The sequence below is a fragment of the Oreochromis niloticus genome, linkage group LG3 (genome assembly GCF_001858045.2).
Source record: "Oreochromis niloticus isolate F11D_XX linkage group LG3, O_niloticus_UMD_NMBU, whole genome shotgun sequence".
In the NCBI taxonomy this organism is placed as follows: domain Eukaryota; kingdom Metazoa; phylum Chordata; class Actinopteri; order Cichliformes; family Cichlidae; genus Oreochromis; species Oreochromis niloticus.
Window position 1 is genome coordinate 21126331 of NC_031967.2, and position 27219 is coordinate 21153549.

The 27219-nt window shown below is 40.6% G+C and overlaps 3 protein-coding genes across 3 annotated transcripts in view; 2 read left to right on the top strand and 1 right to left on the bottom strand.

The window, feature by feature from the left end:
• LOC109198185 (low affinity immunoglobulin gamma Fc region receptor II-b) overlaps positions 1-27219 on the bottom strand; it is a 997390-nt gene that overhangs the window by 643250 nt on the left and 326921 nt on the right. The window lies entirely within an intron of this gene.
• Positions 1-27219, top strand: part of LOC109201287 (obscurin) — a 493328-nt gene that overhangs the window by 264613 nt on the left and 201496 nt on the right. Inside the window, exons 18-21 of the mRNA XM_025906001.1 lie at positions 15-30; positions 110-201; positions 2053-2115; positions 2211-2270. Of these exons, the coding sequence (XP_025761786.1) occupies positions 15-30; positions 110-201; positions 2053-2115; positions 2211-2270 (231 nt within the window). The remainder of the gene's footprint in view (positions 1-14; positions 31-109; positions 202-2052; positions 2116-2210; positions 2271-27219) is intronic.
• LOC109201316 (high affinity immunoglobulin epsilon receptor subunit alpha-like) lies at positions 16263-26890 on the top strand. Its single transcript, XM_025906012.1, has 5 exons — positions 16263-16395; positions 16514-16537; positions 21308-21574; positions 25260-25526; positions 25617-26890. Exons 1-5 carry the CDS (start codon positions 16359-16361, stop codon positions 25970-25972), a joined length of 951 nt encoding a protein of 316 aa, XP_025761797.1. The 5' UTR covers positions 16263-16358; the 3' UTR covers positions 25973-26890.

Here is a 27219-nt window from a genome sequence, read left to right on the forward strand (position 1 = left end):
TGTCTCTTTCACAGATTCCTGCTTCACCAGGTTGGTAAAATACTTTTTATTATTATTTTAAACAAACATCAGTTACTTTTGAGTTTATTGTGTTTATTTCATGTTTTAGGTCGATCCAGTCTGAGAGTCACAGTCCGGGCTCCTCCACAAATCATGGAGTCAACCAGGATGAAACTCATGAATACAACTCTCCTCATCCTGGTCAGTATTTAAAGCATTTAAATAATATTATTATTTTTAATATGGATTTTTTAGTTTCCATTAACACAAACAGTTCTCAGGTTCAGTTTGTGCTCAGCAGTTAATTTCATTTAAAAATCAAAATCCAGTTGGACAAACAGCCGAGTGACACATGCAAATGAAATCAGAAATAAACAGGATTTTACAAACCTGATTGTATCTTTGACTCGACTGAAGAATCAGAAATCCTTTTGTTCCATATCATATAAACACAAACAATAACAGTAATATTAGTGTTACATTATAGTCCTCGTTTTGAATTTGACAGAATTAATGATCTCTATGAATCAGTCCAGCAAATGGTATCTGATTTTTTTTATTTGTAGCCTTCAGTTTATCCAAAATACTGCAGTGAGAGAACTGACAGGGACTCTGTTTATCGACCCCCTGTCCTTCTCTTAAATAATCAGACCCCATCTTATCTTATTCAGCTTATAGTACAGTAACACCTCATTAGAGCACTTTACTCTCAGACTGCAGGCTTACTTGTTTTTCCTAGAGTATTTAAAAGTAGAATGAGAGGTAGAGCTTTCATTTTTCAGGCCCCTCTTCAGTGGAACCGGCTTCCAGTTTGGATTCGGAAGACAGACACCCTCTCTCTGTACTTTTAAGATTAGGCTTAAAACCTTCTATCATCTTCTTCCACTTATCTGGGACTGGGTTGCAACAGCAGCAGCCTAAGCAGAGAAGCCCAGACCTCCCTCTCCCCAGCCACCTCCTGCACCTTGTCCGGGGAACACCCAGGTGTTCCCAGGCCAGCCGAGCGATATGATCTCTCCAGCATGTCCTGGGTCTGCCCCCACCACACTCTCAGCTGGGTCCCTTCCGGTGGGGTGGGGGCCCTCGGACCTCAGGTCTCTGGGCCGGGGCTGAGGCCACTCCGGTGTGACTGGCTGATGGTGGAGCGCGCGGGCACGTCACTGCAGCCCCCTGTGGCTTCTGTGCCGTGGCTGCTGGGTGACCCCACGTCTGGGGCTCTCCTCAACTCTTTCCAGGAGGGTGGCACGGTTGCCCCTCTGATAGTCCTCCTTAGGCTCTCGTGCTCTGGAAGCCTCTGGATGTCTGGGGCCTGGATCTCCTCCATGCCTACTTCATGCCCTGGGGGACGGGACTATTGCTCCTCACACCCTTTAGCAGATCGTTACATGGAGAAATCTTTTGAATACAAGTGCACTCACGCACACAGGTGTACACACACACAAACTTTATCTCTCTTGGCCACCACCTCAAAGCACATTGTGCGCCGTCGGTCTTGCGTGCTGCACAATAACATTCAATATTTAGTATTTACTGATACTTACAATTATCTGCAATAGTGATGAGTTTATTGTGTTGCTCTCTTTTTGCTTGTTTTCTTTTTTTTTCTTTCAACAGGTGATCCAGTTGATTTCTTTACTGTCCCTCTTTCCCTTCCTTCCTTCCTTCCTTCCTTCCTTCCTTATACCCAAGTCATGTCTGTCCCATCTGTAATAACTTAAAATAAAATAATATAAATGAATAAATGAATGAGAATGATAAAGGTCAAGTGTATCAATATGCCAAAGCCAATATCATCCACTTGGTAAAATAAATCCACTGGACATCTTTCTTGGCCTTCAGACAATGATTTTAATTGCTAAAGTACCAAACAAGACTTACAAAAAAAAAAAAAAAAAAACCCCAAACCAAACAAAAATATAACCAATATAAAGTGCCTTGAGATGACTGTTGTCATTTGACATAAAAATAAAACTGAATTGCACTGAAATAATGTAGAATTTTATGTTCTGTGTGACGGGTTTATAATCTTCTAACTAAATATGCACATTTCAGGAGCAGATGACCCCAGAGATGTCACATACTCTCTTATTGACCTTAAAACCCTTGGAAAGAAGAGTGAGTTTTCAAAAAGCTGATGTAGAAACATTTTATCAATGGTTATAAAACTTTTTGTTATTTTCTTATGTGGATTAATCTGACCATCTTCACAGGGAAGCATCATAAACCAGAGCAGAGTGCTGTTTACTCTGAGGTGAAGACGGGAGCTGCAGGTACAGTCACAACAGTCTCATTCAGTGTTTGTACTGAAATGAGTCTTTTCATTATGTTGCAGGTAATTATAGGTCAACATGGAGTTTAGTTATTCCCTCACCAAGCTTAGCTACACACTACCACTACACACCAGCAGAGTTGAATCTTATACACATCGAGGGTCACTCAGAGTTTTGTCTAACTTTGTCTCTTTGGTTCAGTGGAGCCAGTCAGCCCAGTACAGTGAGGTAATCTTTCATTCAGATAAACTACATTTAACCTCCTAGGACCTGGCGTCCACATATGTGGACATCACATTTTGGGTTATTTAGACTAAAATACTCAGTTTAGCCCTACATGGGCCTGATATCCACTTACGAGGACATGATACTGCTACTGTTCTATCAAAATTTTAAATGAATATCTTCATATGTGGCTCTTATTTTTCTTAAAAACAAAAATAAGGTTAAAAAAATCTGGTAATTCTTTGTTTTTACATTCATCGGGGCCCAATATGCCCAAATATCAAAGAGAAATTCAAAAATGCATGTCGTGGACGAGTTTGGGTCTTAGGAGGTTAATAAAGTTCAATAATTCATTACAATATTTACATTTTGTCATCCACAGATTGCACTTTATTGTACATTTATATACTTTCTTCAGGAATTTATTATTAGCTCATTCACCTATAAACGTTTTTCTCTTTAGCACTCTGTGTTTATCAGTCACAATACACTCAATATTACATAATTTTAATCATACATGGTAAAGTCAGAGATTCTCACATCTCTCTGTCTTTTAAAATCTTAAACTACCTCCTTAGGGCCTCACTCCTGCTCTCAGAGAGAGTAGGGGTCAGAGTTCATGTTGCTGTCTGTGCACACAGAAACTGGTCACATACAGATTCTGCCCCAGACCACAGATCACAAAGCACAAACTGAAACGAATAAAAACGCATAACCTTTGGTGTCACTGGCAACAATTTTTATTTCTTTAAATGTATTTAAATGTTTACTTTTTAAACGAGGTTCAGATCCTCTGGCTTATCTCCATCTAAGAGTGAAATAAAGGACTTAGTGTAACATCCACCTCCTTATGGTTAGTGTTACACAGAGTGGTAATTATACTGTTACGAAATCAGTTTTTACCCCGGTTCTTTTATTCGTCGAGGGATCGAGAGATGGCACCGGACCCAGTAGTCATTTTTACAAAATCTTTATTCATCTTTATTCATCTTCATTTAAGCATGCACTTCTAGAAGGGAAGACGAGGCCGGTGTCCCTCTGAAACTATCTTCACCCCTTTGTCTGTTACAGGCAGCTTTATAGAGGCGACCCCATCATAAATCCCCCATGGTGTGCTGGAAACTCTGTATGTCTGTATGTATGCACGAGCACGTGAGCGCCTGTGTGTGCGCGTACCCGCGTGTCTATGTGAGTGCACGTGAGTGAGTGTGCATGTGGATGTGTGAGTGTAACAGTTAAAACACTGTGGGTGTGTGTCTCTTCCTAGGGGCCATAAAAACCATCTCCCTTCCAGACCACAGTTATCAAGTTACATGTTGAGACCCCCACACAGGTATCCTCTGGGGAATTTCCACTCAGCATTAACTCCTCTTTGTCTTACTTTCACAGTTCAACCGGGGAGGGTCTCCTAAGATCTACTCCTAAGTTCATGACACAGTCAGGCCTTTATTTATATCCAGGGCAGTGTCAGTGTCTCTACCATAATTCTACATTCTGTCTTAACACATTTCTAAACTCTAAAATAAGCTAAACATTTCTACAATACCTATATGTGATTTTTCTTATAGTTAATCATTCAGAATTCTATTCCAATATAATAAAGTATAAAGCTAATCAGCATAACAGATGAGGATATAAAGTTTAGACTTATACAGGATATTTCATTTAACTTTTTGTGTAACAATGAAGGAATCCTTGTGAAGTGTTACTCATATTATCTCATCAATGGTTCCTACTTGTAACTCTTAGCGTGGTGAGTCTCCTCACCACTGACTTAATTAAGTTTCTGTTTTACCTGTTGGGGAAAACCTCCTGGAATCTCGAAACGTGGACCCTCTACACAGAGAGCCAGTCCAGACTTTCTGTATAAGGGTAACTGGGTGATCCACAGCTTTTTAAATCCACCTCTAAGTCCATATACATCCAAGTGCTTTGGGTTTGTGTCATATACCTGCTGATCAAATGTATCCTGAGCTCTGACTTCTCTTTTAGAGGACAGTCTGATGTATGCTGAGGTCAAACGCCCCAAAAAAGAAAAAGCCAAGAAAAAAGCAGGTAAACAAAGTCTGCCATCACCTCCAGTGAATGTTGTTCAACATGTTTATCTGGTTTTAAAATCTTCTTTTCACTCACAGGAAAATCAAGTCCTGCAGCTGATGCAGCAGTTTATTCTGAGGTCACATTAGGAAGCTTTCCTGGTAATTATGCTTCTGTGCAGGATGAGTTATTCTTCAAGTTATTAAATGGCGAACATCCTGAAACTTGGACATTTCTGTTCTTTGTGTGTTTGTCTTACAGGTCAGTGAGGAGAGCTGCAGCAGCAAAGCCAAGAAGAAGCATTTTATGAATCCACTGTTGCTCCTCTGCTGCCCAAATATCAGACACGCTCAGTCTTTAGTTTTTATGAAGATGATATTGAATGATAATGTGATATAGACTTGGTACTGTCTTTTAGCATAAAGCACACAGAGCTGTGTTAATTTTACAGATCCATGCTCTTTATATTCAGCTGATATTTAATATATTAATTGTTGAGCTTCTGCATCAAACTTTGAATTTATCCTGTTCCAACAGCAGTGAGAAAAAAAGTTTGAAGTCTTTGGAGCTTACATTAAGAAGTGCTGGTATCTACACCAACAAATACTTGTTGGTGCATATGTATCAATCTAATAAACTTAAAACCTACACCATCCTCCCTATTCTGGTATTCTAAACAGTATTTAGCAGAAATATTAAACAACCTAACTAACAGGGTTGCCAACTCCCAGCTAAAAAAAGGGAACCACCCCCCACCCTCCGCCTCATGAAGCTTAATTGACGTAATAAACTGTAATATAATGCACATGTAAAACAAATGCACAAAGAACAATTATTTTTCTACAATAATTAAATAGACTCAATATCTTTCATCAACAGAATTGCAGACTGAACAGATGGTACCTTAACAAAGGAAAAAGTACTATGGTTTACTAGGGTAAATATTAGACTTCAATAATGGATTTCTATACATTTTAGATCATATGAAAACTTTGGTTGTAAGAGTCAGATAATTATTCATGAAAAGCTCGACATTTTAAATGAGAATAAGAAAGAAAAGTATTTCTTTGTCCCCCCCTTTCCCTGTTAATGCACTACTTGCCCCCCTGGCAAAACTTTGCTAGACCCACCCCTGCACAGTTACCAGCTGTCAGCTACGTAGAAAATGATCCTGGTGTTATTTGTCCTTCCCTTCAACTCATTCATGTCACGGCTGTGGCTCAGCTTATCCAGATTAAACGTGCTGCTGTTGTTTAGCACGACATCTGCTGGTTTCTTCTTTCTGGCACAAAGTGGATGATAAACAAACAACAACACTGATCACCTGATCATTGATCAGTTTCAGGATTGAAGAAGCAACAGGAGAGCGAAGGGGGGGAGCGAAGAAGACTCAGCAGCGCAGCGTAAAGACAGATTAACTCCAGCTTGTATCTTTTTTTAATTGTAGTTGAAGTACGGAACAAATCGCATTACTTTTCACCTCTATACAGAACTTTAAATTTCGACCTCATCGGCTGTAATTTGTCCAGCCCAGAGTCGATCATAACCAATTGGCCAATCCACCACCTTTCATTGTTTCTCCCCTCACAAAAAACAAAAACAAAAGCAAAAAAAAAAACGGTCCACCAATGCAGAAACATTCAGGCTCACATTCACACCTACGACCACTTTAGAATCACCAGTTAACCTAACATGCAGTTCTCTGGACTGTGGGTTAGAGCTGGAGTACCTGGAGAGGGGGCACGCAGACACGTGGAAATCCCAGCCAGGACCTTCTTGCTTTGAGGTGACAGTGCTAACCAGCACACTGCTTCCCCCCTGCTGGTTTGTCTGGAACAGTAATATCAGTTTCATAGGTGTATTCATAGGTGAACCATTCAAGACATTTCAAACTGGGTTGAGGTCTCAGGGCAGACCGATTACATCCTGAGTTATTATATTTTGCAGTTTTCCTTTTACTGTTTGCAGGAAATTTTATTAAAGCAATTTATCAAGAGTAAAATAAAAGCAGAATCAAAAATAATCATCACAAAATAATCAAATCACATCAGTTATATTTATGCAATATGGCAGTCCAATTCCTTCTGAAAATTATAATCCACATGGTACAGATGAGCAGAGGCAAATAATACAGATTCGATTTGTAAGTCCACAGTCTGGGCAGTGGTTCATTGCTCTTGCCAACTTGCTCTTGTCACTTCAACCAAAATCCTGTTCCAGTGGAGTTCTATTGCCCAAGGTGCTTTTGATAAGATGAAGCATCTCTTTGCAAGATAATGATAAAAGGATGCTACAAAACAAGCAAACAAAACAAAACAAAATAAAACGGTTTTTAAAGAAGAAAATGGTGAAAATTATGACCTGACAAAATATGTCCCCTTGAAGAAATAGACCAGTGTTGCATGTATATAGATAAAGATAACACAACACAAGAAACAAGCTGCTGTTTTTGCAAAGAACAGGAAATATAAACCTGTCAGCTAACTGCTGCGGTCAAAGCCACAGGAGCTGTTTGAGGTTGGTGTAAGAAGGAAGGACACAGAGAGGCCAATCAGAAAATGTGTTGTAAAAAGGATTTTTATATCTACATTAAACAGTGCTTCTCTTTCTTCTGCATTTCTTATTTCTGCAAAGTAAAACTATTTGATTGTTGTTAAATGACATGCGCATGGTACACAGCTAAACATGGCATCAGACTGAGACAACCGTCATGTACGTTGTAGAGAGGAGGCCCAAAAACACAGAAAGAAGATTCTGGCACAAACAAAGGAGAGACAGCTAATATATATACTGTTAAAATCTCCCAATTCTTTTAATCTTTGGGCTGAAGGAAGGACAATACTCGGTGTATAAATGCTCAATCAACAATTATTTATTCCATCCAATTCAACACTTTATGAGCATAAACCATCCGGATGGGGAGACATGCATGCAGAGGGTCACAGCAAATCTCAAAATGGTGACGGGTTACTCAGCTTCTTATAGCCTCTAGCGGCCCCCACCTAGTCGTAAAAGCCTAAACATTCACATTCTTTCTCTCTTACGGCGCCTAAGTTATGACCTCGGCTCCTTGTTTTTCTGCTCTCTGTAAAGGTGGGGGTATGGAATGTGGTCTGTCTCTTCTATTATCGGCACAAGGTCCTCTGCACCCAACATTCTCTTAATGATTCTGCAGTATGCAATGTCAAGAAACAGTGTTACACATTCAACAGTATCGGATAATGCAAATCAATTTAACAAATGTAATAGTTATCACCTTCTTCTAATTCAGGAGAATAATGCAAACTAAAACTGCAATCTTTAATTAGGGGTATAACGTGGCATAAGATAATATAATAATCTCACAATACACAGAAGGGTGATTAGAGGAGTGGAGACAGCTCGAGAGAACGAGACAGGGTTAAAGCCAATCACAACTGTTAATAGAATGTCAAATATAATGTCAGTATTATCTTTTAATTATATAGGTTTACTTATGGTAGAGTGCTGCATGTAATCATTTGTGTTTAGAAGTATGTAGTTGATAGTATCCTGAAAGAATGTCTCATCCTAGGAAGCTTGTGTGATTCCAGAGTGTTCTGGTATTCACACCCACATCCTAGGAGCATGGGAGAGGTCGTACCTTCTTTTATTGTTTTATGATAGGATAAACGTATCTATATCTGTTTTACTCTAAGTGCATTTTGTTTAGATGAACTGCTGGACTTCCAGGCCAGCAGGTTTAGGAAGTCATTTTATGGGTTCACATACACACACATACACACACCTAAACATCCACATTCCAATGTAAAGAACAAACACCCACTGATGTATAAATAAAGAACAGGGCAATGGCACGGCGCGAGTCTCAGAGCCCGCACTTCTGTGCGAGTTCTGTGGCTGCCCTTGCTTGCAAGTAACTAACTGCAGTGTGTGTTTCTCCTCTCTGATTCTCAACTGAAGAAGTGTTTTAGAATAAATCTCCTGACAACAACAGATGAGACAAAGGAAGTAACACTCAAGGCAACACACAAAGAACACAAACTTCCAAAATAAAGCAGGAAATGTGAAAACAGGGAAAACTCGGAGACATGGAGAAATTAAACAGGAACACATTAAAATAAGAAATCTCATTCCTGTTTACTCCCAGTCATTTGTTTTAAATCAATATATGCTATATTTCTACAAACCAAAATGTAGACATATTTCCCCAGATTATATTTTTTCTGTTTGTTTTTACCAATATCAAGTAATCCAAAGAGGAACTTACTAAAAGTGTCCTTTATGGCTTCACAAGGAGGGTTTGGTTTAAAAAACATTTAAGATCAGCATCCCATTCAGCTCCTGACCGTCTTGGAGCTTTGGAGACCACAGCCATTAGGGTTTGATTGGAAACTTGTATGTATCTGTATGGAAATATTTCACACTAAGGTATCAAAGTACATCGGTCATTCTGACACATGTACTGTATTATACAAAATATATAAACTAAATATCTTTGAAACTTATAGAATCTAATCTTTTGTTTGTTTGTTTTTTTTACATAGCACTTTATCAAACTGTTGTCTGCTACAGAGTTACAAATATTATACTAGTAGTAATATAGCATCCACCATCTCCTGCTTGCGTTTTTCTGTAAACATCTTAGTGGTGTGGCAGCCACGAGTGAGCCAGCCCTGCAAACCCTGTGGATGGACGATGCCGTGGACAGTGGGAGGAAGCATCCTAAAGCTCTCTTTGCAGACCACGCTGTGTGATTCTCTACTCGCCAACCAGAAAAGACAAACCGCAGGTCTCAGTTGCAGCAGCTCATCCATTTCTGATCTTGCTCGGGCAGATTCAGCAACACTGCCAGAGACTTCCTGTAATCTATTACAGTTGTTCAAGAGACGGTCCAGGAACAGGTCACTCGGGTTAATCCTGTGTGAACAACTGTAAATATTGTTTTTTCATCTTTACATACTGTGTATTTGAAATATTCTTGTTTAATTGTTATTGTTATTTACTTTATTGCTATCAAATAAATATCCAAGTAATATTGTTCAAGTCAGCGTTATGTTCATAAATCAAATTGAGTTCAGTAACAATTACTGTTTGTTTGAATCAATTTATTAATAACATAAAACCCTTAAACTAATGCAACACATAACAATATAACAAATTTATTCAAATAAATACATTTCTCAATACATAACTCATTTGGGAACTAATCTTTCTAGAAGTGAAAACAGTCTGTCCGTCCTCTCCCTGCTCTCCTCTCCTCAGCCTCTCTTTGCTGCCTCATGTCCTCTCTGATGAGGTCTAGCAGCTCATCATCCCTGTCTCTTTTCCTCTTTCTCCCTGTCGTAGGTGGCTGACTCGCTTCGTCATCACTGTCGTTTTGGTCACCCGCTGCTGTGCTTGGCCCTGGAGTGTCCTCAGGGAGAGAGGAAATTAGGACAGGAGGCTTAATGGAAGGCATCTGTCCTATCAGCTCATCCATGAGGGCAAACCAGGGCCAAGTAGCAGCAGTGGGCTTCCCACTGACCCCCTCTCCTGAGCCTGGATACTTGCAATCCTAAAGGCAGAGGAAATCAAAAATGACAGCAGGCAAATAAAAACACCACAACAACTCTTAGTAATTGCACATTTATTAACTTCTGTTCTTAAGAATTATCTTCTTGATAACACACATACGTACTTTGTATTCTTTAAAGTTTTCTCATGTCTTCTGGCCTGCAAGGGGGTGACTTTCCCCTGCAGGCCCATCTTCTCCAGAATTGTCCTGATCACACACAACAAATAAGAGAAGAAAGGAAACCATGGCAACTATGTTAATCCCTAAACCCAAAGGTTTTCACAGCAGAACACCAGAGGAACACCGTCTGGACATCGCAGGTTCTGTACAGCAGCGGTCCGTGAGTCGTTTGGTACCGGGCCACGAGAGTTGAGGCTCCAGTGTGAAATTTATGGTTTTCAGGGGTTTTATCATTAACTCGGTTTCCCTGGGTCTTTCCCTTGTTGTAGTTGTGTCTTATTTTGAAAGAAATATTTACATGTTACCATAGCGACCAAAGAGCATTAAGCGGCAGAGAGGAGGATGTTACTCTCAATGTTGGCCCTTTTTGAGGAGGACGCTGCCAAAAAAGTTACACAATTACACAGTACATTCACGTTTATTATTATATTTACAAAATACCACAGTTTTTGTCTTGGTCGGATCATTTTATGTGGTTGTATTTATCCACGATACCTTAAAGGCCGCTCCGTGTCTGACATGAACCGGTCTGTGGCGCAAAAAGGTTGGGGACCGCTGCTGTACAGCATGGGGGTTAATAGGACCGTACTCATATGAATATGATGTGTAAAATGATTTATTCTTGTACATCCACGCCGTAGCGGCCCAATTCTTCACCCCAGTGAAGAGGTGATTGTTTTCTCCTCGTTTTAATAAATTAAACCATTTGGTCTTTGTTCCCCACAACATATCACCAATTCGAAAAAATAAAAATTAGCTGTATGTAAGCAGCAATACATGAAAAACTGCGGGACCCGCCATACAAGCTGGTTTACGGTTATTTAAATTTTTTTTTAAAAACATGACTATGCAGATGCCCAAAGCTTAACAACACAACCCCTATAAAAATTTAACTTTTGTACAACCAGATTTTCATATACTTACATTTGAAAGTGTTTTCCTTTCCCGCTTCGACCACCATCGTTATCAGAAACAAATCTCCTCTATGACCTGCAATGAATCCTGGGATATAGTAGGACACGAAGGATACATCGGACCCATCCTTAAAATTCGGGGCAAAGTAGGACGCATTTGTCGCCACATTTTGAGTACTCTTTGAATTCGGACAGCCCTCGTCACTGTGACGTCATTGCATCCAAATATGGCATTTTAAGCATCCTTCCCCTGAATTTGGACACAGCTACTGTAAATACACACCAGGTAACGAGGCAGAAATGAGCAACAGAAGGGAGACACGGCTGGGATTAATCTGACATAATGAGACATAGGAAGTAAACAGACTACACTGTCAAAGGACCAGGACTATCAAAGTAAAACAGGAAACACACAGGCTGAACTCAAGACATGTAGGCTTAACACAATGACCGGGGAGAGAGAACATAAAGACCTGAAACGTGGGACAGGAAGGCACAGAGTAAACACAACACAGAACACAGCAAAGGCACATACCAAAACCTGAAACCTAGAAATCAGGAAATACTAAAGAACTAGAGAGCTAGAAATACTGAGACAGAAACTAGGAGACTAGCAGTGATAAATCATGAACTCAAAAACTATAATAACTCAAAAATACAAAACACTGGGTCACCGACCCAGGAGCTTGACAGAAGGAAATTCAAATTTTTCATTTTTCATTTAAACATACCATCCATCCATCAATCCATCTTCATCCGCTTTATCCGAGGCCGGGTCGCAGGGGCAGCAGCCTAAGCAGAGAAGCCCAGACCTCCCTCTCCCCAGCCACCTCCTCCAGCTTATCCGGGGGAACACCAAGGCGTTCCCAGGCCAGCCGAGAGATATAATCTCTCCAGCGTGTCCTGGGTCTGCCCCGGGGCCTCCTCCCGGTGGGACATGCCCGGAACACCTCACCCAGGAGGCGCCCAGGAGGCATCCTTGTCAGATGCCCGAACCACCTCAACTGGCTCCTTTTGATGTGGAGGAGCAGCGGCTCTACTCTGAGCCCCTCCCGGATGGCCGAACTTCTCACCCTATCTCTAAGGGAGAGGCCAGCCACCCTTCGGAGGAAGCTCATTTCTGCCGCTTGTATCCGCGATCTCGTTCTTTTGGTCACTACCCACAGCTCGTGGCCATAGGTGAGGGTAGGGACGTAGATCGACCGGTAAATTGAGAGCTTCGCTTTTACACTCAGCTCCCTCTTCACCACGACGGACCGGTGTAGCGTCCGCATCACTGCAGCCGCAGCACCAATCCGTCTGTCGATCTCCGGCTCCCTTCTCCCATCACTTGCGAACAAGACCCCGAGATACTTGAACTCCTCCACTTGGGGCAGGAACCCATCCCCGACCCGGAGTGGGCACTCCACCCTTTTCCGGCTGAGAACCATGGCCTCAGATTTGGAGGTGCTGATCCTCATTCCCGCTGCTTCACACTCGGCTGCGAACCGTTCCAGTGCGAGCTGGAGGCCTTCACCTGATGAAGCCAACAGAACCACATCATCCGCAAAAAGCAGAGATGAGATTCTGAGGCCACCGAAGCGAAAGCCCTCCGCCACTTGGCTGCGCCTAGAAATCCTGTCCATAAAAATTATGAACAGAACCGGTGACAAAGGGCAGCCCTGGCGGAGTCCATCACCCACCGGGAACGAGTCCGACTTATTGCCGGCAATGCGAACCAAACTCTTGCAACGGTTGTATAGGGATCGAATGGCCCGTAGCAATGGGCCAGACACCCCATACTCCCGCAACACCTCCCACAGGACACCCCGAGGGACACGGTCGAATGCCTTCTCCAAGTCCACAAAACACATGTAGACTGGTTGGGCAAACTCCCATGCACCCTCAAGTATCCTCGAGAGGATAAAGAGCTGGTCCAGTGTTCCGCGACCAGGACGAAAACCGCATTGTTCCTCCTGTATCCGAGGTTCGACTAGCGGACGAACTCTCCTTTCCAGCACCCTGGCATAGACTTTCCCAGTGAGGCTGAGGAGTGTGATCCCCCTGTAGTTGGAACACACCCTCCGGTCTCCCTTCTTAAAGATGGGGACCACCACCCCAGTCTGCCAGTCCAGGGGTACTGCCCCTGATCTCCACGCAACATTGTAGAGGCGTGTCAACCAGGACAGCCCTACAACGTCCAGAGCCTTCAGGAACTCGGGGCAGACCTCATCAACACCAGGGGCTCTGCCACCAAGGAGTTGTTTAACTGCCTCAGTGACCTCGCCCCCGGAAATTGGCGGGTCATTCCCCTCATCCCCAGACTCTGCTTCCTCCTCGGAAGACGTGTCAGTGGGTTAAGGAGGTCCTCGAAGTATTCCTTCCACCGCCTGACAATTTTCTCAGTCGACGTCAGCAGCGCTCCGGCAGCACTATACACAGTGCAGGTAGAGCACCGCTTTCCCCTCCTGAGACGCCTGACGGTTTGCCAGAATCTCTTCGAGGCAGTCCGAAAGTCTTTTTCCATGGCCTCTCCGAACTCCTCCCACACCCGAGTTTCTGCTTCAGCCACTGCCCGAGCCGCATTCCGCTTGGCCTGTCGATACCTGTCCGCTGCCTCCGGAGTCCCACAGGCTAACCAAGCCCGATAGGACTCCTTCTTCAGCCTGGTGGCTCCCTTCACCTCTGGTGTCCACCATTTGGTTCAGGGATTACCACCATGGCAGGCACCAACCACCTTGCGGCCGCAGCTCAATGCAGCAGCTTCGGCGATGGAGACGCTGAACATGGTCCATTCGGACTCAATGTCCCCAGTCTCCCTCGGAATGCTGTTGAGGCTCTAAACATACATTTTTTAAAATTAATTAAGAGTAAAAACTAATGCTATAACACCTTGTAGCTTTGCTTGACCGTGTGTAGAACAAACCTGATGATAAAAACTCCTAAAAATCTTATAAATAAACCAAATTGAGTCTGAAAAAAAACTGAAAACCTGAGTGGATATTACAGTAAACACTGCAGTCTTTTCTCTGCATGTTTTACTTTATAAATCGATTTATTGTGAGCAACACAAATGTTAACAGAGGGAGAATTTTGCTGAAGCACACGGATCATTAAAGTCACAGCTTGCTGTCTTTTGTAATATTTTTATTGCCTTGGTTGTGTGGGGATTTCTCCAAAACGTGTTCATCACAATCATTGACAGTCTGATATAACGAGTACCTTTGTTTGGAGTTTTGCAGGGCTTGTCTGTGTCACTGTTTTAGAGAACAGCTTGCACCTGTTTGTGCATTACGTCTAAAAGTCACTTTAACATGGCAATACTGAATAACGTCTGTGTTTTTCTGAGCAGCTACAGTCCTTACATGTGTGTCAAACTCTGTTCTTAGTTACTGTCTAGTTTGCCACAGTTTATTTTTAATCTACTGAAAGGCCTTATTTTTATCTTTGCCATATAGAAAAGAGGAAATACAGCGTGTGGTTTCACACAGCAGTCTTTTGTGTGGCAGATGGTTTGCTTTAAGTCATCAGCATACAGCACACACGAGGAAGGGGCAGTCAGAAGGCAGCAACATCCTAAAGCATACAGTGCTTTATTGTTCTTTTTGACTCTGATGAATTTGACAAAATTAACATGTGAGTAACATTTGAGACTTTAGTGACTGAGACCATAAACATATCCAGAAAGTGTTTACTGATGTCTATAACCCTGACCTGACAGGAAAGGGTAACTTCTCAAAAAGAAATGACTGATAGAAAATATTCTATGAGCTTTTTGTTTGTATAAATGCAAGTAAACACACAGCTACAGTCTTATCTGCACCATCTCTGCACTTAAACAAACACCAATGATCTTGTTTTTTTCTCTTCATCAGCCTGCTGAACTGAAACGAGGAAGAACAATTCGGTTTACTAGAGAACCTGTGCTATATTAACTATTTACAGTAAAAAAGAGAAAATCTGATTATACTTAATAAAGACATAGATATAGAAAAGGAGGTGGAAATACAACATAAGATAAAAATAAAGAACAAAGCACAAGCATGATGGGTCACCACCTGCTGCAGGTGCAACAAAATACAGTCCAAAAACTGAGTCCTGCTCTACTTTTTGAACTGACTCATAACAGAATCACATAATCTTGGTTGGTAACATGAAGCGTTCAACACAAACATCATTATTACAGTGTTTATATAATTATTTCACACCATCTGTTTGTATCCTTTTATTGTGTTTACATGTTCAGATGCTAAGATCAGTGTGCATCTGTACGTACATGTCATCCATCCATCCGCTTCCGCTTATCCTTTTCAGGGTCGCGGGGGGTACTGGAACCTATCCCAGCTGTCATAGGAAAAGAGGTGGGGTACACCCTGGACAGGTCGCCAGTCTGTCGCAGGGTTAACACACAGGGACAGACAACCATTCGCACTCACATTCACTCCCATGGGCAATTTAGATTTTCCAATTAACCTATGCCCACAAAGCGCATGTCTTTGGACTGTGGGAGGAAGCCGGAATACCCGTGGAGAACGCACGCAAACACGGGGAGAACATGCAAACTCCACACAGAAAGACCCTGGCCTGATGGTGGAATTGAACTCAGGACCTTCTTGCTGTGAAGCAACAGTGCTAATCACCGTGCCACCATGCTACCGAAGCAAGAAAACGAATTCAGAATAAATGAGTTTGTGCATTGTTTTAAATAGCAACAGATTATAAATTTAACTATGAATTTATTTGTTGTCTTTGTTAGTTTACTTTGTGAAACATAAAAGGTCTTTAGATTCAGTTCAGCCACAAAATTAATCAGTTCCTGTGTTTGGGTCTAAACCAAACTTAAAACCAGAATTTAACTACAAGGTGAAAACTTTCACAGATCAAAGGAGCCTTTTCACTGCATGATAATGTTTTGCTAACTGTGAAATGTTTGCATTGTTTTAGAGAAAGATATCAACAAAAGGAACAAACTTCTATGTCTGCAGTGGACAGGAAATGTAAACCTGTCACCTAACTGCTGCGGTCAAAGCTAGAGGAGCTGTTTGAGCTTTGTGTGAAAGAGAAGGAAGCACAGAGAGACCAATCAGAGAAAGAACCTGTAAACGCCCCCCCCCCAAAAAAACCTCTTGTCGTATCTGTACTAAACACAACTTCTCTTTTTTCTTCATCTTCTTTGTTCAAAGTAAAACTCTTTGTGTCGCAGGGCTGGATGTGACGATGGGGCAATCTTTGCTCTGCACGATGGGCTTTTTCTGTAAGTACACGTCTGACATTGTTTGAATGGCACTGAATCATTAACAGAAGCCTTACTTTATATTTATTTTCATTTCTCAGTTGTATAACGTCTAATGAGCTTTTCTTTATTATTTTAGTGCTCAGCACTGGAAATCTTGAAGGTAAGAAATTTTTTCTTCCAGTCCATATATGCAGCTGTTATTTCTAACCATTCTAACAGATCACATGACTGATTCACTAGAAGAATGGTTTAGAAGTTCCTCCCATAACATTCAGCACCTGGTACAGCCGACTGCAGCAGCTGTAGTGCAGATTATCTGAGATTAGCTTGTGCTTCTGTGTGCTGCCTACTTTAGTGTACTTTGTTGGATTAGCTCTTAAAATCCTCATTAAAAGTATGATGCCCACAGGGAGAATTCTGCTAGGTTAATGTGATCGAGAGTCCTCCCTGAATATTTTAATGAGTCTTATTTAGAGCTACAGTGGTCCTTCGCTATAGCGTGGTTCACCTTTCGTGGCCTCGCTGTTTCATTTTTTTTTGCAATTTTCAATGTTTTCTTTTTCTTTTTTACAGCACATTGTGTTCTGCGTCCTGATTGGCTGTAGAACATTGTCAATCAATCTCGTGCGGCGTCTCCTGCACAGTACAGAATGCGTTCAGCTCGTCAAATTTGCATAAATCTTCGATCGCTAGCAGTGTGACTCTGAAGTGCTGCACTGTATGTTTGTAAGTTTTCTCCCCAACAAACACAACAATGTAGATGAAATGTTTTGCACCTGCGGGTGCCTCTGGTTTCATTTTATAATACTGGACTTATTTTGCTACGAAGGTTTGAACTTTGAGAGTGTTTAAACAAGAGAGAAAAGTGTGAAAATGTTCATGTCTGTCTGAGAAAAGTGTATAAAGTGTGTAGTGAAGGGTTTTACAGCCTTCAAACATCAATAATATTTTTAAAAGATAAAGTTGGCTACTTCGCGGACCTATCGCGGGTTATTTTTGGAATCTAACTCCCGCGATAAACGAGGGACCACTGTACAGTTATTGATTATTTTAGCTATAAAGCACTGTATTGATTTTTCAAGTCAAGTCAAGTCAAGTGGTTTTATTGTCATTCCAACCATGTTCTGTGGTACAGATAACCGTGAAATGAGACAACGTTCCTCCAAGATCATGATGCTACATATGACATATGACAGACAATCAACACAGGACTACATAAAGTGCAAGTGTGCAAAAATTGCAAAAAAACCCAAAACAAAGACATGCAAAACCAGACAGAACAGAATGATACAGTCAAGAAAATGGACAAGAAATACTTACTATACTATAATATGTGTGCATTAATAAATATTCAAAAGGTAAATTATATTGCCAGAAGTATTTACTCATCCATCCCAATCATTGAATTCACATTAATACTTGTGGCTCTTCCATGGCCACAGGTGTATAAAATCAAGCACCTATGCATGCAGGCTGCTTCTACAAACATTTGTGAAAGAATGAGTCGCTCTCAGGAGCTCAGAGAATTCCAGCATGGCACCTTGATAGGATGTTACCTGTACAACAAGTCCAACTAAATATTTCACAGTCAGTTGTTAGTGGTATTATAACAAAGTCGAAGTGATTGGGAATGACAACAAGTCAGTCATGAAGTGGTAGGCTAAGCAAAATCACACAGTAGAAAGGTGGAGACCTCTGCACATATAAGTATCCACTAACCCCTCTGAGTCTCTCACTACAGACCTCCAAACTTCATGTGGCTTTCAATTAGCTTAAGAACAGTGCGTAGAGAGCTTTGTGAATGCTGCATCCAAGTCCTACATCACCAAGTGCAATGCAAAGTGTCAGATGCAGTGGTGTCAAGCACACTGCATCTGAACTCTAGAGCAGTGGAAATGTTTTCTCTGGAGTAACGAATCACACTTCTCTATCTGGCAATCTGATAACGACTCTGGGTTTGGAAGCTTCCAGGGTAACAGCACTTGTCTGACTGCACTGTGCCAAGTGCAAAGTTTGGTGGTGGAGGGGGAATTATGGTGTGGGGCTGTTTCTCAGGAGTTGGGCTCGGCCCATTCGTTTCAGTGTAAGGAACTATTGTTGCTTCAGCATACTGACACATTTTGGACAATTTCATGTTGTTGGCTGTAATGAAAAAAAGCACATCAACATTCTGAAGTTTGCTGCTGAAAACAGATGTTATGATGGTGCAGAATAATAATTCAGTGTCCAACCTAACAGCCTCAGTTAAGTGGCTCAGAGTTATATTGTACATTTTATTGGCACATGAAGACACATCCCTGCCTGCTGCAACTATTACTAGAAAGTGTGAAGGTTTGTTTTTCTTCACGTTGGAGCTTTTTGATCAGGTGATTTGTTGAAGAGCTCCACCCGAGGTTTTTTATGGTGATTACAGTAAGAGACGCTGCTGTAACAGCTCCGCCTCTTTGCTCTTTGCGGTGTGTTAGTGTAGACAGACTCCATTACACTAAACTGTGCCAGCGTCATTGTCCCTGCTGTTGTTGTGTTATCAGTCTTTTACTTTAAATTGCAGGCTGGCCAGGCTTAATGTCTGGCGTGATGTGCTGTGTGTCTCAGTGTCCTCTGGAAATACCTCTAATAGCTGTCAAATTTAGAAATGAATAAGGCTTCACACACATATTGGTAACAAATGAGAGAAACTACACAAAGTACCAGCTTTATTTCTTTGAGACTGTCATGGTCATTGGGTTCTGTTTCTTTGATTTTTGGATTTCTGGTTTTCTTTGTAGCAGTATGTGGGTTTTATTTACTGTGACATCACTGAGGCTTTGAAAACCTCTTAGTTTCTCTTCCCTGTATCTGTTATTTTGATGGTTTCTTTCATGCCTCATGTATAAATAGTCCTGCTGTGTCTTTTCTTGGCTTTGTCAAACCATCTGTGTACACTCACTTGTGTCCTTGTGTTTTGCTCCTGTTTCTCTACTCCACTCATTTATACAGTGACACATATTGTGACATACGTCTACTGGAAGAATCGAAACAAAATACCTTTTTCTGTCATTTGGTGTTTTAATGACAGTAGCTTAGTTTTTACTGTAGCAAAATATTTGTGTGTGTGTCTCAATCTGTGTGGAGATTTGTGTGTGTGGTAAATGTGTAGACATATATAAGCATCTATTGTGTTTAATGGATGAAAAGTCTTCAAGTTTTGTTTGAAGCACTGAAAATACAGACAAACGATTAGTTAACACTCACCAGATTTTCAGTTAGTGACACGCCCTTCGTCGCACTTCTCCTGTGGCACATCTGCAGATGTGTGTGGAGAGTTGTCTGTAAGTGAAGGGTTCAGTAACCCTGAGCTCAGGCTCACAGTCAGAACAGATCACCAGGTGGCATATTTATGTGACTTTACGATGCATTCCAGATATCTTGGATCTTTGATTGATGCCAATGACATCACTAGCATGTTCCAGAAAAAGCTGGAAAAAAAGGTGGTTCCTAGCAATACATGGCCATTTTGGCATCATTATCATTACAGCACAATATGTGTGTTTTGTGTGCTTAAAAACAGAGCCTGATCAGTGCTCTGCATTGCACTTATTTAGTAAGTCACAAATACACAACTGTGCAGTACAGATTCACTGCTGCCATCTTCAATTGTTAACTCAGTGTGTGTCAGGCTGCTCTGACTTTCTGAGTGGAAAATCCAAGTTCCAGATTCAAACTCCAGCGAGGAACTTGAAAATTCAAACTTCTTCAGGAACAGGACTTGTGAGCTCAGAGAAACCTCATCTGAAAAGAAATCCACTCTCTTAGCTGAGAGAATGAGATCAGTTTCTCTGATGGAAGCATTTACACCTTCAGAGGAAGGAGAAGAAACATATTTATTTACAACTGAAATGGATTCAATCACCATTCAAGAAACAGACGAATTCAACCATCTTTATAAGAATTAAAAATGGGGTTTCTTTGAATTATGAGGAAATGCTTAAATGTTTAAATGTTCACCATTCACAACACTAAACCTTCAAATTAGTTACTGAACTAAATGAGCTCGGTTTGTCCTCTCACCTTCATTTATCCTCACAGACACAGAGGAGATCACGGTGCTGTTTTATATTTTTACTGTTGTTTACTTTTAAATATGTGGAATTTGTTTTTCTTCTTACTAAAAATGTCCACTTCTGTGATAGATATTTTAATCACTCAATAAATGATTGAAATTAGCTTTAGTGTTTAATTCTACTCAGTTTTACAGATTCATTTCTGAACAATACCCACCCATCCATCCGTCCTCTTCCGCTTATCCCAGTTCAGGGTTGCAGCGGGGCTAGAGCCTCATAGATTGAGAGGCAGGGTACAACCTGGACAGGCTGCCAGTCTGTCGCAGGGCCAGAACAGACAGATAGAGAGACAACCACAAACACTTAAGGGTAATTCAGATTCACCAATTAACCTAACCACACTAACTGCATATCTCTGGACTGTGGGAGGAAGGCAGAGTGTTGGGAGAGAATCCACGCAGACAAAGAGAGAACATGCAACTCCACACAGAGAGGCTCTGGCCACATGGTTGGGCAACCAAGGGCAACAGTGGTAACCGCCATGCTGAGCTTTCTGTAAAACTGATCTTCGAAAAATGCTTGTTTTTTTTGTTTGTTTGTTTTTTTGCTTTGGCGGTGCAGTTTTGACTTTGGTGCCACATGAACACTTTCACCATTTATGAATTAATAATCACTTCATGAGAGCAGATCAGTCTCCAGCTTTGAATCCATCACTGGAGGTTTAACAGCATTGTTAGCAAACAACAGCTAACTGACAGCTCATGGATTATGTGTTCTTAAATGTAGAAATATGTAAATGTGAAGATGTCAATCAAATCCAGGATAGCTTAATAATAATGTTATACTCCTATAAGTCTGCTAATGTGATTTTCCTTAAATTTGAACAGTTGGTCCTAAGCCCACTGTGACCCTGCAGCCATCCTGGACTCAGATATACAGCGGTGAGACAGTCACTGTCAGATGTGAGATTCAGGGAGGTGAAGGAGCTCAGTGGACGTATGAATGGAGACGAGGCCAGTCAAACATACGTTCAGCATCCAGAGAATACACAATGAACAGAACTACGGAGTCTGATGGTGGAGGATACAGCTGTCGGGGCAGAAGGGGCTCTTCCTGGACAAACTGGAGTGACGTCACCACATTGACTGTATTACATATGTTGGAAATATTTCTCTCATTTTAATATATATTGTTTCATCCAAAAATACATTAAAATACTTTCAGCAATACTGTCCTTTTTTGTATAGTTTGGTCTCAAAAGTAGTGTGAAGAGCTTTAATGTTGTTATAAACAGTGTTGGTCAAGTTACTTAAAAGTAATAAGTTACTAATTAGTAAGTTTGTAATTAGTTAGTTCAAAAACATGATACACAAACTGAATACATAATAAAACAATAGACCTTTCAGCCCAATTCTGTTTTTTATGCATAATCCATCATATAAAATTGAATCAAATGGAAAGCCTCTTTTAAAAATAGTTTTATTAGTTATAACCTTTTAATTTTATGCACATTGGATTAAGCAAAAATTAAATTATATGCAACTGTCTTTGACTTGAAGAAATTGTTTAACATTTAAACCTATTTTCTGCATATTCCAGCATATAAAATAAAGTAATGTTTTGTGTTTACACTTGCTCTTTGACATAAATGCAAGTAAAAGACAGCAAAAAATAAATAAAATCAAAGTCCTGTCGCATCTTAAAACCACCTGTTTTACCTGTTTAGCAGGAGTGGGGCCAGTGGAGCTTTGCCCGGTGCTGTAGCAGTCATGTCAGTGGGGAGATCCGGGGCTTTTTCTGTGAATTTCACATCCCTGTGGCAGCGTGCTCGGTGCTTGCTCAGATTTTAAGTTTGATTTTATTGTAAGTACTTCCAAGCTTTCAATGCTACATGGTCGTACTCTCCCCCTCACTCCATGTTATCCATTGTTGATCTACACACGCCTTTGCTGCCACAGATGTCTATTATAGAAGATTAACTAGAATTAATTTGTTTAAACTGGATGAAAATAATGTAATCAGCACATAAGACAACTCTGCATTCTCCCAGTTCAACTGTGATTCCTTAGAATTGTTGGTGTAAATTGTTTGCTATTACAAGAGGTTCAATTGTGATTGTAAACAGAAGTGGAAAGAGAAAATACCATTGGGCCTCCAGTAAATTTCAATGTTGAGGTGTCCATGCTCCTCAGTGTGCTGTGATGGAGGACGAGGAAATGACAGACAAACTATTATCATTTGTGGATGTGAGCAGTGAAGGCTTCTACTTACTGGGTTTTGACTTTGACTCTGGGGTCATATATCTGTGCCAGTTTCTGAGTAGAACTTCTCCTTTGTGGACCTTTGGAAATCAAGATATACAGGTTATACCATCCCCTGGATGAATTCAGTGGTCAATTCGATTTTTTCCCCTTTCAAGTGTTTGTAGGCAACTGATGACTTCCTTTTTGTAGTTGCTTGTGGGGTCTATCCTTCAGACTTCATAAGTATTGCTGTCACTGAGGAGTGTGATAGCTTTGATCTGATAATCAGTTTAGACCACCAGTGCACCTCCCCCTGCTGGCTGAAAGTTGGTGATGTTTTGGTCTTTTTGGGGGATGTGACAGCCTTCTTTTCTTGAACTGAAAGGTTGGATAGAGGAATTCTTAAACTGTAGAAGGAAGCTGAAACCATCCTGATTTCCTCTGCTTCAGGTTGTGTTAGTTTATTCATCCTTGTTGATGTTTCTTTAAGGGCTGTGATGAAAACTAATATGGGCAGTTGTTGTGATGAGGAAAAATTGAGCCCTTTGGCTAGCACATCTTTTACAGGTTCATCTAGGTGATCTTCACCCACTTATACTGGCTGTCTTTGATTATGGTCTCTTCCTGTTCTTGTACAAGCAGTTCTCAGAGTGGTAAGTTTTGGTTTGTAGCATTTAGAACTTCCAAATATAAGCACAATATAAGCAAAATTGAATTGATTTTTGAAAATCACAGTACATTAGTGGACCTGCTAATTCAGGCTCCACGGTGCTGGGCAGTGAGCACAGGGCTGCTGCAGTGATCATCCAGTTCCTCCTTGCACAAAGGAGTAGATACTGGTCGTGACGAAGGGTAAGGACCTTCTACTACAGCGATGAATGTGTGTCTTTGTGCAATTTTAATTTGTTTCCGCACATGTGTGTGTGGCTAGGCCTGGATCTAGGGATGGCTGATCCTTGGCTGTGGGACATGGTTGTGTGTGTGTGTGTGGGGGGGCGGTTTCAGTCTCTACCGCTCCCAGCTGGTTGTTGCTGTGTGTCAGGTGTTGTTTGTCCTTTCAGTGTGTCTTGTTACAGATGCAGCAGTTGTAGACTCAGTTTATTTTACATCTGCTCTGTCCTCTATGAACCTTTTCTCACTTTCTGTTCCTTTTCTTTTTCTTTTCCTTCTCTTTATGTCGTTATCGCTTCTCTTTTTTACTACCTCTGTCAGCTCCAGGATATTTAAAACAATTCATAAAACAAAAGAAAAAAATGTGTTTGGAACAACAAAGGAACAAAACTAAAACTGCCGGACGGGACCTGAAAGCCTGTGCATGTAATGCCTTATTATACCAGTAGTGACAAACACCACAGCTAAATGCAAAACTAAGGGAGAAAAAAACAGTCAGAAAAGATGAAGCTGGAAAATTTTAGTGGCCTCCACCTTAAAATCAATCCTGTTTGAGGGTTATCTCATTGTTGCTGCTTTAGTGCACCTGCTGTTAATTTCATTAAAGCTGTAAGGCAATTAACAACCTCTTCTTCAACCGACCAGGAATGTAATTGACTTGATATTATACTCTGCCTTTAATTCTTTGTGAGGCTGTTTTGTGGATAAATTGTATGTGTTTAATTCTATAGTTCTTTATAGTAGTCATTATTCATTTTATGGGAACTATAAAATGTTTCCATTTGATATCATCATTTATAATTGGAGTTTTAGTTTTGCAGTATACGCACCATTGCAACACTTTCATAGAACTTTTGTTGCAGTCTCAATAGACTGGCAGGAGCTTTACAGACATATCTTTTGCATACTCTGCACACAAAGTCACAAGTTGTTTACTTACCTCATACACAATATGTGCGTTGTAGGGTTTTTCAAAATATAATTTTAAAGTTAAAACCACAACTAAATATTTGGTCCCTGGTTTTTTGCTCTGAATGTTTGAATACTTTTTGCATGTAACTGTTGGTAACTGTGACAGACAGTTTAACGTGAAAGAACAAGTTTAATGTCAACTTAGTCATTAACAGAGAGTATTTCCTTACCAAAAATAAGTCACATTAAAAATAAACCTGAGATTATAATATTTAGCAGCTTCACTGAAGTTTCCGGCATTCCAGACAGCTGGAGCTTTATATTATTTTACTCTCCATATGTGAATGAAAAGTAGATTTATTTTATTAAGGCTTGAACACACCTGGTCACTGTAATGACAATTGTTGTGTTATTGAACATATGATATAAAAAAAAAACACATAAAGTCTATGGCTCAAAAATAAGTTGGGAAGAATTGTTCTTGTCTTTTTGAGATGGGAACCAGGCTTTATCCATAAACCTGGCATCTGGTTTTATTTACAGGGACACCCTATCTTTATCATTTACATATTTCTCAGGCTTCAAATTAATTATTTGAACTGTGCATATATGTAATCAATTGTAAATACACAAAATTAATTATAATACAATATATATACAGTATATATACACACACACACACACACACACACACACACACACACACACACATTTGCACATTTCTGTCTTGGTTCTTTAAATTGTTCTGATTCACTCATTTACTTTTATGTTCTTGTTCTAAACTGAACTGCAGCTAAACCAAAGGCTGAACTGAGACATGATAACACAGCTGTTCCAGTAGGGGGCAGTGTGACCCTGACCTGCTCTGTCAACACATCATCATCATCATCTGGATGGAAATACTACTGGTACAGATATGAGAACTATTATACTACATCACTGGATGCAGGTTTTCTATCAAATGGAGAAATCAGCATCTCAGAGAAAGGACTCTACTGGTGCAGAGGAGGAAGAGGAGAACCAGTTTACTACACAGAGGACAGTGAATCAGTCATGATTAGTGAGTTTAACTTCCCACAAAGCACTACTGATGGTATTTGCACCTTTTGTCTTTTGTGTGATTTAATTGTACTTTCTTGAACATTAACAGTGTCAAACAGGCCTGTTGTGACTCTGTATCCAAACTGGTCTGAGATATACAGCGGAGAGACGATCACTGTCAGATGTGAGATCCATGGAGGAGACACTGAGTGGGATTATGAGTGGGAAACAAACAACATCATAAAAGCTCCAAATCAAAATGAATACAGGATTAGATCTGCTTCATCATCCAACAGTGGAAACTATCGCTGTAAGGGCAGAATGAAAAGTTCACAGTATGAAATAACAAGATGGAGTGATTCCATCACACTGAATGTATCATGTAAGTTAAGTTGGAGATGTTTCGCCGAGATTATATGTTTGATCAAATCAGTGAAAACACTTGTTTTTCTTACAATTTTGTAGCTGTTTCTTTTGTGCTGCTTAGTAATATATTTTATTACCTTTCTGACAACAAAAATGTAAAAAGCAGTTTTTTATTCATATTTAAGAGAACAAAAAGTATCAGAGTAATTTCTCTGCTGTGCAGCTCTAATACATGAAGTGCAGAACAAATCCTGAACGTGTTTCAGCTGCTCCACCACATCCAACTGTAGACATTTACATATAACTGGGACCAGAGTCTTTGTTCACACCAGCAGTTTATAACTAGCAGCCCTAAAATAACAGACCACAGATCAGGGTGAACTTTGAACTTGTTTGTGGGAAACAGAAGACACGGAAATATACAAACAGTTGACATTAATTTATGCATCCAAAAACCAGAATAAAATAAATAAATAAAAGTCAAACAACAATATAAATAAATATCTCTTTCTGTCCAGTTCAGGTTAGTTTGAACTCTTATCTGTTGTCATGAACCGGACCGTATGGTCATGACAAAGAAAACCCCAGACATGGTTAGGAATGTATTCCAAGCTGCTTTATTCTTTTAAAACAAATTAAACAGAAAATAAAGCCTACTGTCAAAAACAAACTGTGGTGTGTGTAATCAGTAACATCAGTAGTGTGTGAAGGAATGGATGAGTGGAAGATGATGCATTTAACAGTGTTAAAAGCAAAAACCAAACCTAACGCAGCCAAAGTCCAACCTGGTGTCTCAGAGCCAACCCAAACTATGCCCTAAAGGCTTTTTATATAGAGTCCTGGCACACTGGCCCAGGTGTTGCCAGTGTCACTGATTGTAAACAGGAACTCCGCCTCTCCATTGCCCGCAAACAAGACACAGATGAGCCAAAAGGAAGGCAGGGTGCAGTGGGCCGTCACTAGTTAACCTGTGTTAGCTCCTTCAGGGTTAACCAGCCTTCTTTCAGCTGCTCTTCAAACTCTGATCAATATAAGTCGACTCACTTCACTCACTAGACCTGCAGAGTTTCTGGTTAGGAATAATCAGTAACACAGTGAGTTACCAGTACAACACCAACACTATGATTGGAATTACAACACTGAAAGCACAAAATCAGCTGTCCACAGATTTACAGAGAAAACCTTTCACAGTCACAGTCTGGTGTGGAATCAGTTCTTGGATTAAGTCCTCTGTGTGTCGCAGTAACAGAGATTATGGTGGAGTCCTACCACAGTTCAGAAGTGTGAGTCAGTTTCCTGATCTCTGGATAAGTTGATCCATCAGGAACAGAAGATTTTAGTGGAAG